The sequence below is a fragment of the Bombus pascuorum genome, chromosome 13 (assembly GCF_905332965.1).
Source record: "Bombus pascuorum chromosome 13, iyBomPasc1.1, whole genome shotgun sequence".
NCBI lineage: Eukaryota > Metazoa > Arthropoda > Insecta > Hymenoptera > Apidae > Bombus > Bombus pascuorum.
In genome coordinates this window covers 11925250-11938625 of record NC_083500.1, presented here as the reverse complement: position 1 = coordinate 11938625, position 13376 = coordinate 11925250, and the positions used below count along the sequence as shown (strand labels likewise).

At 46.2% G+C, this 13376-nt stretch overlaps 1 protein-coding gene across 10 annotated transcripts; it reads right to left on the bottom strand.

The window, feature by feature from the left end:
- Window positions 1-2676: 2676 nt before the first annotated feature.
- LOC132913171 (uncharacterized) lies at window positions 2677-13343 on the bottom strand. Of its 10 annotated transcripts, XM_060971223.1 has the most exons (19): window positions 12403-13343; window positions 11563-11775; window positions 9994-11308; window positions 9428-9523; window positions 9165-9344; window positions 8870-9079; window positions 8550-8800; window positions 8234-8423; window positions 7910-8102; window positions 7104-7198; window positions 6959-6982; window positions 6592-6636; window positions 6326-6392; window positions 6020-6187; window positions 5500-5644; window positions 5319-5426; window positions 4891-5043; window positions 4709-4741; window positions 2677-3971 (listed from the first exon to the last, which is right to left on the bottom strand). In XM_060971223.1, the coding sequence occupies exons 3-18, from the start codon at window positions 10762-10764 to the stop codon at window positions 4714-4716; spliced, it is 2724 nt and encodes a 907-aa protein (XP_060827206.1). In that variant the 5' UTR covers window positions 10765-11308; window positions 11563-11775; window positions 12403-13343; the 3' UTR covers window positions 2677-3971; window positions 4709-4713. The 10 variants fall into 10 exon arrangements, with proteins under 10 accessions (XP_060827206.1, XP_060827202.1, XP_060827205.1 ...); XM_060971219.1 differs by lacking the exon at window positions 4709-4741; XM_060971222.1 differs by lacking the exon at window positions 4709-4741 and having other exon boundaries at window positions 5500-5626.
- Between the last annotated feature and the right edge of the window lie 33 nt (window positions 13344-13376).

Below are 13376 nucleotides of genomic sequence, written 5' to 3'. Positions count from 1 at the left end.
CTCACGCGAGACGAGAATAACACGGACAATAACGATACTCGAAAGACGGACGCCGGTGAGTCGAACGGTTGCGGCGAAACGAATCCGAACGAAACCATGGCGAAGGGAAATCTTTTTCTTAAACTATCGTCGAAAGTTCTCATTTACGTGAAGGCGAACGTAATCGCGGAACGTATACGCGATCTTTCAGTGCCTTGTAAATATCTACCGCGTGAGTTACATGGTATGTCGCGAAAAAATTGGCACGCAGATGTACGATATCTTGCGAGGAGAAAAAAAAATAGAACGCTAACACACGCCTAATAAATCTAATAAATGTCTCTGCGAATTCGAATTCGCGTATGCGCGATGATTCTCGCGCGAAAATACAAGAACAGAGAAAAAGCGAGAATGATAGAATATGCGAGAAATGCAGATTCTCAGGACTGAATATTTTATATTAAGTATTACCTATGTCGATACTACACGTAGTTTACGTTTCAAATAAACGTTTTTCATTCAAACCGGCGTTCACATTTATAGCCTTCCCGTTAACCATTAACATCCTGCGGCTATTTTATCCTCTTACGAATTACGCTCTTTACTCGAATTATCCGAAACAGAGACTTTCCCGAAGGATGTATTTAAATCGAGCTACGACAGCCGGTCAGTTAACGACACCGCTATTGCGTTTGCTTGGAAATAATTGACAGCACGGGAGATTTCCGTTCCCGTATCCGGAGCATGTCGTCAGAGAAACAACGTCGTTCCGGGCGATCTGTACGCAACGTGCCCGTACCGGAACACGATTCGCGGAAAGACGTGGAAACATGGAAGGACGTCCCTGGTCCGTTTATAGCTACGGCCATGACAGAATCAACGAGTGACCCACTTGCAGGGGTTTGCACCCCCGTGACGTCACTCGAGGCAAGCGACGCCATTCACGACCCTTCTTTGACCCAGATCGCTGCCAGTGTCGTCCCTACGAAATACCATAGTTCATTCAAGGATCGCTTCCAGGATACCTTGTCGTTACCTGAACGCGTGATATTCGCTTATTTTTCTTTGTCCTCCTCTCTTTATTTCCTCCCCCCTCCCTCACCTTTATTCGCCTCGTCTTCGATCTAACCAGTTGCTTACAAAAGTCTTTCTTCTATTCGTCTCTCGTTTTACTTTCCTATTCGTATTTCCAGACTCGCTATCTTTTCTTAGACTCGGCGGAACGCGGGCGATTTTCAAGAAGACCCGAAAAAGACGCCTGGAATAGCCGAGAAACCGAAATACACGTTGCTTTTCTGCGAGAAAGCGGAGGGAGGTGGAGGTGGGGGGCTACTAGATGGTGGTAGCTAGGGCGACGATCGCTGATTTCGTGAGTCGCGTCGTTCCTTTTTCTCAGTCCGTTTGTCCTAGTTCTCCTTCCAAACTAGTGACGTCACTGACGTCATTGAGAAGGCCGTCGACAACGCGTCCTAATTCCGAGCTTGCGATTGAATAAACCTGCTTGCAGCTTGTCTCTATCCTTCGAACTTGGCATCCTATGTACCTTCCTATGTACGCAACTGTACCCTGCGTACACACGCCATACGTCGGGCCATTGTTTCCTACATGAAATTAGAGACACGCGCATCCATAGGAATGGCGATGTTCGGCCGTTTCTCGGATTTTAATCGTCAGATTGGGAGCTTTTGGGAGAAGCTGATCGTCAGACGGTGCGCAAAAATGAATCAATCGGAACCGGGACGATCGAATATTCGCCGCGCTCCGCACCACCCCATTCAGCCTCCGATCTAGTCGCGCGGCGAGAAACGTACGGCCGGGTCGTTGCGCTTCGTCGATGACGTTGGATATTACGTCACGTCGTCATGACTACCGTCGTCCCGTTGTCGATCTCGCGCTCTGGCGAACTCCGCGAAAATTGGGGCTTCGACCTCGAATTAGGTCAGCGTTGTTCCACTTCGAGTCGCACCTCGCGCCTCCGCTCCCACCGAATCTAGACGAAACGACCGGTGACCGCACAATATCTCGCGTCAACCCCCCTTTTCATCCACGAACTCTGACTTTTTGCCTACCGAGCCATTTTTCTCGTACACAGCGATCTGCAAAATCGGCAACGTCGTTCGTTCGCTGCTACGCGATGTACGCGGTTGATCTCAAATGAAATATCGTGGTTCACGGACGAACAGCTACGAGACTATGCATAAAGGTACTATTCACGACGACTAGATAACGCATTTCTGATTCTCTGAGTTTCGATCGCGTTACCGGTACGTTGCCTTTTGTCTCGATGTTTCCTGAACGACGAAAGGACGTCGCAACAAAACGCAACGTACCGATAACGCGATTGAAACGTATTTTTGTCGCCTGCTCTGTATACGGTAGTATCACGTACCTTTGTTCGACTTTAAAAAATTTTAAAAAGAATTTGGAAATTATAAAATGTACAAAAGATATTGCCTGTCTTCGCTTTCCGGTTGGACCTGATCGAACAGGTTTCTGCCATTTTTGCCTACTTTACCTTGAGATATTTCTATTCAGACATTGAAATAGATGGAAAGATTACCTGCTTGGGTATCTTTCCCTGCGATCTTTTCTTGTAATAATGACATTTAGAAGATAATATCATTGTTACAGGCGTTTCGAAATGGCGGAATTCTGGGGAAGGGAGTGAAAGACGGAGCCAATAAAGGCACAGTGGCGTAGAATCATAATGTAACCATATTATTTCTTTCAACGTAACACAGTATTATTATCATTATCATCATTGTTACAACAGCTGTTTGAATATGCCCGGCGTAGTAGCGTAGACCATCGTGGACCATTATTTTCTATTCTTAGGTATGGTAGTAACAATCGTAACAACGATATCGGTAACAACAACAATAATAATAATAAGAATAATAATAGCAATAGTAATGATAATTGTCATAATCGTAATCATCAATTATATTAATTATGATTATAGTAATATTTATCAGCCGGTAATACGTATCATTCGAAGATTACGATGCTTTCTTTACGCACGATACATAGGCACAAGTGTGCGCGTTGAAGCGTTTGAGTTTGATTCATCGATCGGATTTCTGATACAACGATCGAAAATATTGTCAAAAGTGTTACTTTCACGGGATAAAGATACAATATTTCAAAGATAACGACAAACTTTCGTATCTAGAGGCACTATCGTTCACGTGTTTCGTTTCTCGTCGATGTCATTTTCTTAAATTCCGTCAGATACATCGTATATCCCCAAAGGTTCTCCCTTTGTTCTTAAAACAACGAGCGAGAGAAACGAACGAAAGAAAAAGGCAAAATGGGTACAATATAATCGCTTAAGGCTTAAGATTACGAATCGATAGAAAATCGGACGTTCCTTTAAGTGTAAAAAGTTTCGTGAAAATTCGAAAGATTGTAAGGAAACTATAGTAGATAGTAACGGATAAATATCTCGCGATTCGCCACGAACCTTATTTATTTTAACCGTTCGAGACGTATCGCTCACTCTTAACCACTATCCCAACCGAACAACGTTTTGCTTCTAGAAGAAAGTTATACACGATTGTGTTCGGTTTCTTCGCTTCATCTGTTTCGTTTCGTTCGCTTCGTTTTCACGTTCGTATTTACGTTCACGTTCAGGTTCGCGTTCGTATTCGTTTTGTAGATATTGAAAAGCGTAATAGTAACAGTAGCGGGTAACAGAACGGTGCTACGGCGTTCGAAAGAGCTTCGTGCTTGGAAACGAATCGTAGCGCTTATCGTAGGTAGCTGGCAGCCTTCTCTCACGCGAGATTGCCTACAATATCGTGTACGATACAATAGCGTGATTCGCTACGCAAATGTGCCACTACGTACGAAGCGATTTGAACGACAATTTTTGCCAGGACGAACGACTCGGTTCTCGAACATGGCCGCAAGTAGATGATCGTCCAAGATTTCATCAGCAGAGCCGACTGATCGATCTGCGCTCGGGCCGTTGCACGTTCTTTATGCACGTTCTAAAAGAAATTGACAAATTTTACTAAACGTACGTGACTGTATCGACGTAACACATTCGAGATCGACGATTTAGATCATTCGCGGAGTTTTTACGCTATCCGCGAGACGTTTGAAAGTGAAAAAAGAAAAATATCTTGTCAACGTTCATCGATCTCCAATGTATTAATTTAGTAGGTATTATCAATCATTAGCGTAAATATTAGATGCGGGTAATAGAAAATCTGTCCGTCCATCGTAACCGTCGAGATGGAAAGAAGCGAAAACGATAAATATCCAAATTAAATCTCGACAGTTACTGGGATGCGACAATTGCTGTAATAAGATGTAAAGATCTCCGTAATGCATCTATCGTTGAACGACAATTTGATTACTTATTAAGAGCAGATAGTTGATCGATCTTTATATGGATTTGAAAATTGGAAAACTTTTGCACAAATTTAAACGTATCTTAACCCACGCTAGGGTTAAAAATATCAACGAAGCATTGCCTTCTATTGTACGAAAATCTCAAACGGACGATTAGTATTTGCAAAAGCGGTACGAGACGTATGCATGTCCATGGTGGTCGCAAGACGCTGCCAATAAGTAATAAAATCACATGGAAGTGCATGGAATCAAAGTTCGTTGCAACTGTTACAGAAAGAGCAGAAAATTCGTTGTTCATGCGCAACTATTTGTTACAGTACCAGAGTTTCAATACCAACAAGTTTTTCTCTGTCAAATTTGAGCAACTTACCCATCTTATTCACTGAGTACCGGTAGCAGAGACCTTACGCGACAATTAGATTAAGAAAAGATAGGATTAGCTCGTGATTCCGCGAAAGTTCTTTCTTAAACTATACTGTATAGTAACATATTTCCATCGATTTTGAAACGATTCGATAAGAAGTCACAAGATAACGAGCTTTGTCTACTTACAATTCGATGCTCTGAATGGTAGATGTGGGACACGTGATATCCACTTTAACGTGACAATGCTTGTGACACTTCATTTGACAGTCTCTACACTCGTAACCCTGCTTGCCCAATCTTCGCGCAAGCGTTCGCTTACACACCTCGCATACGGTTCCACTGAAACGAAACGACTCGTCTGACTTCACGCTAATTACATTCCTAATGCGATTTTTTCGCAATTCGATAGAATATGACGCGCCTCTTGGACGTTAAATAATTTTCAAATACATCGTTGGCACATGGCGAAACGACGCGATAAATAAACGCTGTTAATATTATCGTTACGAGGATTCTTTGAAATGTCGCCCTTGGAGTATAAAGTGTAAAATCTGCCTGGTTAAAAGCTTTTACGCAACCACATATACGTAATGCTGTGTTCCACGTTAGCTTACCCAGCCATATGTTTCGCTATGAAAGTGTGATCGTTGAATATGTGAAGCTTCGTGCCTTTCTTTCGCCATTTGCTCTTTTGTGCGAGCGACAATGGTACTAGGTAATGCCTGAAAATAACAAAAAACGGATGTCGAATATGATTCGTTCGGCGTACGAAAACATAAACATCGTGTCGCTTACTTTTTAATACCATTCTCGAGAGTCTCGAGAACCAAAGTGGAAGCCTCGTTAACGTAAGTTCTGGTCGACGCTCCGCTTATACCGGATGCTTCGCTCAAACTCGATCTCCTCGAATGCTCTTCCCTCCCTGGTATCGATAAACGAACTATAAAATTCAAGCGAAACAATCGTTTGCATCTCACGTTACGTTAGTCGCGTGTCAGCGTTATTGGCACGGGAGATATCTTATTGGCAGTGGCGTTAGCGTTGTAACGTTGGCGTGCGTGTATCTTATACTTTTGTCGGCTGATCGTTTTACGAAGCTCCGTAAAATGCGCGCTACTGCTGTTGCTCGTTGCATCATCGCTATCGGGATGATCGTACTTACCAACGTTGCGTACCACGCACGGGATTCGTGTGCAAAACAAACAAGTAGAATTTTATAACTAAAGACTCGGTCTACTAGGGGGAAGAGGCACTAAGTCTGTTCTAAATCAGGAATCGTTTCACGGGTGTAATGTATACTCGCGAGCAAACATACCCGAGCCAGGATCACGCGCTCTGTCCGCAGATATAGATCTGGAGTGTTGATCCTCGTGGTTAGCATCACCTTCCGGTCCGACCGATCTGCTTCTCGTCTTCGATCGGCTCAGTCGTTTCTTTATCGTTCCAAAGAAATCTCGCCTTTTTCTTCTCGTTCTACCCCTTTCTACGGCGAAATAAAGAGGCATAATTTAAACCAACTGTAGCATTTTACGCGAAAGCTGGAAACCTCTTGATACTTATGAATGGAAGAGTACGCAACGATAAGCAGAAACGATAAGAAAGAAAAGAAAGGACGGGATACCTTCGGAATTGGAAGAATTCGGCGTGCTTTCTGGTCCCGACGTCACGCTGGTATCTTTCGGTCCATGCTGAAACGAACGAAAACAAAAGGTTTACGAACAGATGGTTAAGGTCGCGATTGTTTCACAAGCATCGTTATAGACTTTTTAGAAGGTTTCTTTTCGAATCGACTGTAACGTAATTAGCGAAAACGTGAGAACGCGAAATTAGAACGGCGCTGCGTTAAGAATAGGACAGAAACGATCTCGTGACAACAAGAATAATTACCTCCGGAGAGATTTCCTGCCAGTTTCCACTTTCCGTCAGGGCGACCTGTGGAATTAGTAAACACACGCCACTCAACTGACGATAATTAGCGTTCTCGTAAAACACAAGGCTGCCTGATTTCCAATTGGTTCATAGATGCAAGAAGGACGTAAAAGGGAGACCGGCCGTGAAAAATTAAACAGGAAATGGGATCGTTCGAACGAAAGGAATATCATAGATACCGTGACTTTCGATGCTGGAACGGGGAATGGGCGTGAAATAAGGAGGATCTAAAAAAAATGCTGATAAAATACGTGCGCGGATTTACAACGATGATCACGCCGGTGACGACGAGGGTGAGAGGACACGATGTCAAGCAATGGCTTACCTTAACCACCTGCCGCTCTGGCTGCTGCAAAAGAAAAGACACAACGAAAACAAAAATAAACTATAGTCGATAGGTGTTAGTAAATGGAGTAAAATTTGCATAGGTTCTCGTAATTGCATTCAACGTGCAGATTCATTGAGCGTACCCTTTGCTGGCTGTGCACGATCAGAGTTCCTTTGTTCCCGTTGCTTTGTCCGGTTCTGTAAGGCGAATCCACCACGTTGCCGTTCGTCAGATAGTCTGTAAATTACATTTGGTCGCTGAAAATATCTAATCGTTTAGAGGGAAGAACGGAAGGAGGTTTACGACTTTCTACGTCCATCATTCCACCAAGCATTCGTCATTTCGTTTACCAGATAAGTTCTCGCGTGCCTGGCAACGCGACCGCGATTATGCAAGCATATTGCATACACTGTCATCGTGATTTGCCAGGTTCGCTTCACTGGTAGTCGAAATAACTTCGAAGAATCGTCGATCGTAAGAAACTGGGACCGAGAAGTGAGCGTACGATCGTTTCGTATCGTGCTAGAGGAACGTTAAAGCGAACGTTAAGTAACGGAGTTGATAGAAGAAGGGAGACAGGTGGAGAATTCTATACGTGTACATACGAGTAAACATAGGTCATGCGAATTATTACATGGCAGTGGAAAGTACAATCCGGTACTAGAGATGCAGGCACGCGCACGAGAGGGAGAGTTCGTGTCGCTGCTAGTACGAACAACGAATAAATACCATCTACTCTATAGTTGTAGAAGAAAAAACAGGATCTACGTTGCGTTAAAGTACACAGTGAAACGTAACATCGTTTCGGCGAGATCGTATGTGGCGAGAGTCGCGATGAAACTGTTTGAGTACGATTCTTAAAGGGGAGTGACATCACTAATCATCGCTATGTTTTCACACTTGTGAACACGAACGCAATGCCTTTCAGATAAAGTAATTGGTAATTACCCCCTTCGGGTTGAACGGTAGAGTCGTACAAGATAAGTGTGCTGTTACCATTGTTGTAATTTAGACTATTGTCGCTGATGAGATTTGTCGGGGTGTAGGTACGAGGAGTCGGTGACACCGGCTTTATCGTCTCCTTCACCTTGTAAGGTTTGCTCCCAATTTGAGGCACCTCCGCGCCCTCGATGAATAGAAACTGAGAAAAGAGAGGACAGAGAGCGAAAGAGAGAGGATAGAAAAGGGAAGAAAACAATGAAACGGCATAGCAAATAAAGAATTTCGTTAAATTACACCGCGTACGGGCGTTCCTGTCGCTCTTTTACTTACCTCTACGGTCAGAGTGCCGGTGATATCTTCCTCTTCGTACGGTCGATTTTGAAGAGGTATGATCTGTCTCTGACTCGGATTTGCCAGCAGCTCGTCGATACCGACGATACCCAAACCTAAGAATCGTTGGGATTTATTTACGCGATCGTAGACCTCCAGCAGTACCTCCGACGTATTACGATTAACATCGCTGCAAATTATGAACGATCGTGAGATTGAAGCAGGTAGAAGGGCAGGTAGAAGGGTGTATTTTGGTTGGCTGTTCTTTCGTCGGAATACGACTCCGTTTCGACGACTCCGCATCGAACCGACTTACAATAGAAATGCTTCGTCCCACAATGGGTTTCGAGCATCCTTCTTCACGGACGTTTGATTTTTCTGCGGTGGTTCGTCCAATTCAACGACGCAATACGGTTCCGAAGCACCCTGCTCGCCGCCTAATTCCGTCGCTTTCACCACCTTGACGAGCAACCTTCTGTCACTGGCAATATATTGATTTTGCGTGGGTGTTGGACTTTGAGTTTGAAGTCGTTGTCTGGAGGCTTGAAGCGAACCACTCGACGTCGTCTAGGCGAATGAATTATTCGTTATGTGGAAAAGGGACCGCGTATCTGAGTCGTTTAAAAATAAATTTACCACGTTGTCGTAATGCATAGGCATCGAAAAGCTGTGTTGCGTGGTCGCCGGTTCCCTCCATAACCGTGGACAGCTCGGATATTGGAACAAATTCAGATGAACATTGGTCCCCCTTAACGCGCCTATTACGATTTCCGTTACGACTTCCTGCAATTGGCTCTCGTCCAGATCTTTCTTTATCGTGCCTACTTGGGCCAGCGAGACTTTCACCTAACGTAAAGGCGAAAGTACAAGGATAACGAGAGATATGACGAAGCCGCTGCTTGCAAAAATAACGTAAAAATATGATACAAACGTCCGGCCAACCGTCGCATTTCAAGTCTAGCAGAAGTTTCTCGGTGATACAGATGACGTTTAATCGGGCACGGAAACGATTCACGTTTACGCGATAGTGGCTGACTTCGAGTTTATCAGCTTTCCGGCGAGATGCTTTTAACTGTAACGCTGGAGTTGCTTCGCAATCGCACGTGATCGTCTGAAACGAAATAAACGAGATGACCATACTTGAAACGATCCTTGACACAGAAAATATGTGACGAAAGAATATTTCATACGTACCACGTCATCCTTGGAGTCGCACTCGCAAAAGATGTTAGAGAGATTCGGTGGATGTGTTTCGGGTAAAACTCGAACGAACTCGACTCCGACTCCGTGCTACGAGTAACGAGAAAACACGAGTGAAAAACGCATTTTTCCGTGACGATCGAAGAATCAAAAGGGGCTTTGTTTTTCATATTTTAAATTTTAAATAGACTCTATTCGACGTTATCGCGCAGTTGGTCGGTAGAGAATGAGCGAGCCAACGATAAGCGCGTGTAACTCGACGAGCCCGAAACACGATTTCTAGGGCCTCGTCGGTAAAATTGTCCGACGGCATAGCGCGAATGGGTTAAGCCGGTGTTTTCGTTGCTCGAGAACACCTACACGGTACGCAGCACGCAAGAAGATCCTTCTTCGAACCTTCTCTGATTCGTTATTTCTCCGGTCACTGTCTCTCGACACGGTGAAAGATATTCGTGAGACAGGACCACGAGCGATCCTAGCGAAGCAGATGTTTTTTCGATATCGAGAAAATCATATCGTTATGATACAACGGTAACGCCGATGATAGCATCGAACCTCACCTCGTCGACGGAGTTGCTGGTAAAATCATTGAGAGAGGCGACCCAAGCGGCCAGGAGTTGATCCAAAATCGCTGGATCCGAGTAGAGCCAAACGATGATCTCGTTGACCCAGCGTACGGCCTCCGGGTCGGCCCCAGTGGCGGTCGGCAAATTCAAACTTTTGCTACTTCTCGCGGGGCTGATGAGAACACCGGACGACTTTCTGGTGAGACGTTTGCGTACAGGAGGCGTCGGTGGAACGTAAGAGGACGGGGACGAGCCGATACCGGAAGTTGGACTGGTACCGCCACCGGAAGGATGAGGGGCGGCTGCGTGCGATCCGGAACCGGCGCTGCCGCCACCACCTGCCCCGGCCCCCGAGGATACCGAACCCGATGAAACGATTTTTTGCTTGCCAAGCGAAAGTAACTTGCCTCCACTACCGCCGCCACCACCTCCACCACCGGCAGTACCACCACCACCACCAGCACCACCAGCACCAGCACCACCACTGACACCGACGCTATCACCGTGAACGATATGGCCGTCCTTGGCGGTAACTATTGCCCCAGAACCGAGCTCGTTTAAAACGAATCGATTGTAAACGTATTTGCCGACACACAGTACCACTAATCCGAACAACATCCAGCCAAATATCAGCATCGATAACGTATCCATGGTCGTATCACCAGCTGAGTCGAAACTGCATATCAGATCGTCCACCCGCTCGGCCAAGTCGGCCATATTGCCCCATCGTTCGGCCAACCAAGTCCAATTGGATTCCAAAAACATTCTTTTCTATTTTCACCCGCTAGCGAACAGCGCCCCACTACTACCGTATTACAAGTTATTAATAGATCTTGCGTATACCCTGGGCCCCCAGGACTACGGCACTGTCTCCGTCTTGATTTTGCCCAACGACCGCCTCTCAGCAGTTTCCCTTTCCCTGGGTCACATCGATGTCGATCGTCGACTCCTTCGCCCGCGACGCACTTTTCCACGATCTCGCGGCGCTCCCCTTTTTCCCGCCTTTTTAACTCGATCTTCTTCCTGCCGATCCGTCGAGACTCGTGCTTTAAGAGCTTTCGGTGATTCGTGCTGTAGCCCACGCGGACAAACGATCGCGACCGATCGTGGTCAAAGATCGACGATTCTTCTTCTCTCCGATTAGTTCTGAGTCTTTAAAATTCCATCTCGACACCTGCACGGTCTTATCGTCGCCATTAACAGCGTGATCACTGCGACGAGCGTGACCACTGCGATCGTGATAGTAATCGTAATCGTTCCCACTTTGCCAAGTCGTACGCACGTTCGATTTCATTGCCGCCTCCGCACGCTGAAACAACAACGATCGATCGGTCAATGGACGTACGCCGGACCGACACTGTATACATATTCTTTTCGTTAGAGCATCGTGTACGATTGTTTATCGATCAGACTTTGCGACTAATCTCGGATCGATACGAGCAATTATGTACACGAGATCCCAAAATTGATAACATACGTGGAAAGACCGTCGTGGATACTGAGAATTAGATAAGGTATAATTCTGTATTTACGTGTACGGACGATGATATAGTTTTCCCTTACCAGTGTTTCGTCATCGAATGCGTCATCTCTCGCGATTCGCGGATCGCGTCATCTCCTATTCGTGTTGTGGCGGAGCTTCGTCGCAGACCTCGTCGAGCGTCCGAGACAGACACGGTGAACGCGTTGCTCGATCAATGATCGACCACTGGCTCGTGGATCTAGTGACACGCGTGATTTCTGCTCGCCACCTCGTTCGCTTGAACTCGCTTTGATCTGTCGATGTTCGAATACAAATAACTTTCAAACGCGAAACAAATATTTGATCGATATTTTCCTAGTCTACGTGGTTCGTTTCGTGCTGATCCGAGAAGCGTCGTCGACGAGCATCGACTTTTTCGGACGAATTAAATAAATAAATGAAATTATTTTCGAGCGCGCGAGAATTAAAGAATCTATCCGCATTGTTCGCGTTCGATGTAATTGCGAGAAAGCTGCTGGTTAGATACACGAGAGAACGTGTACGATATTCACGTGACACACGCGATATACAAACCTATTCGTATTTCAGCGCGTCAGACGTAGTACACGCGTGAAATTATGCATACCGATCCTCTGACTTTCAATCTCACAGAACTTATTTTCTATCGAGAACGATGAACGTAAAACGAAGCGGGCGAACCAGATTACGAACCGGTGTGCTAATTTACCACGGTTCCGCGACTTTCCATCGATCCGAGTGGTCAAGACAACCGGCACGTTGTCTACGGCTACGGAACGTTTCGATGGTGTCTCGTAACGCGATCGATTCGTCCTCTCGCGATGCTTTAGCAGCTTCGATCTGTTTTCGCTTTCGACGATCACGCGTTATTATGCACTGACGGATCGACCGAGACTACACACCGTAGTACTCCAGTTAATTGTCGTTTCGCCTAAGACTACAGCACGCGGTAGTTCGCTCTATAATCGTACATGGATCGCCGTTCCGCCGATTACTCGTACCGTGATTATCGTCACTGTACAGTATATATTCGATCGTTGCAACGTGTATCTTTCATTCGTTTGCCGGTGATTTTGCCACGGTTCCGTGCGCCCGCGTCTCGTCGTCTCCAAAAGTCTCACTGTGTGTGCGCGTCTCTCCCTTTCCGCTCGTCTATCGCCGCAACGCGTGGTCGTTCGTGGTCCGCAAGGCGCAAGCGCGTTTACTTTGCCGCATCTACCTTTATGACTTTCGTTTCTTTCGTTTCCTCCAGTCACCTATACCGCGCGATACCAACAACGGTTGACCTCATTTTTCCCGCCCGGCTAGTTCGAAGCGAGTTTCACGGTCGTTCGCACGTTTTCGACAACTTCCGTTGTCGCGCGACCAACGTGTTCGAAACGGGTACCTGCGGTAGTATCCGCTCGCAGGTCCCGCGATCGAACTAGCGAGTAGAGAAGCGGCGAGAAAGAGAGAAGGCGCGGCGTAGACGAAGTGACCGGGGCGCCAGTCGGCGACAGGCGATCTCCTCCGGCGAGTCGGCGGCACGGTGTCGCGACGGGAAACACCACGGCGAACGGTTACGTTCTTACTACAAACTTAGGTCGATCCAGGCGCGCGTCGCGCTCTCTCCATACTCTTTACGCCTTATCGATCCGCAACGAACCGCGAAACACCCATAGGTCGCACCCATGGCTCCTACGTGATACGCGGCTCTCGTACCTATGTGTGAGTCTATGAAACGAGTAGTCGTAATCGGAAACGCCGTGACCGCGATCGGCCACGCTAGGTATCCTCCGTGATATCCTGCTGTTTTATGCGTCATTCCTTCTTTCCCCTCCTCTAGGCCCCTTCTAGTCATCCCTCGACTCCATATCCTTTTCCCATCGGTACAGAC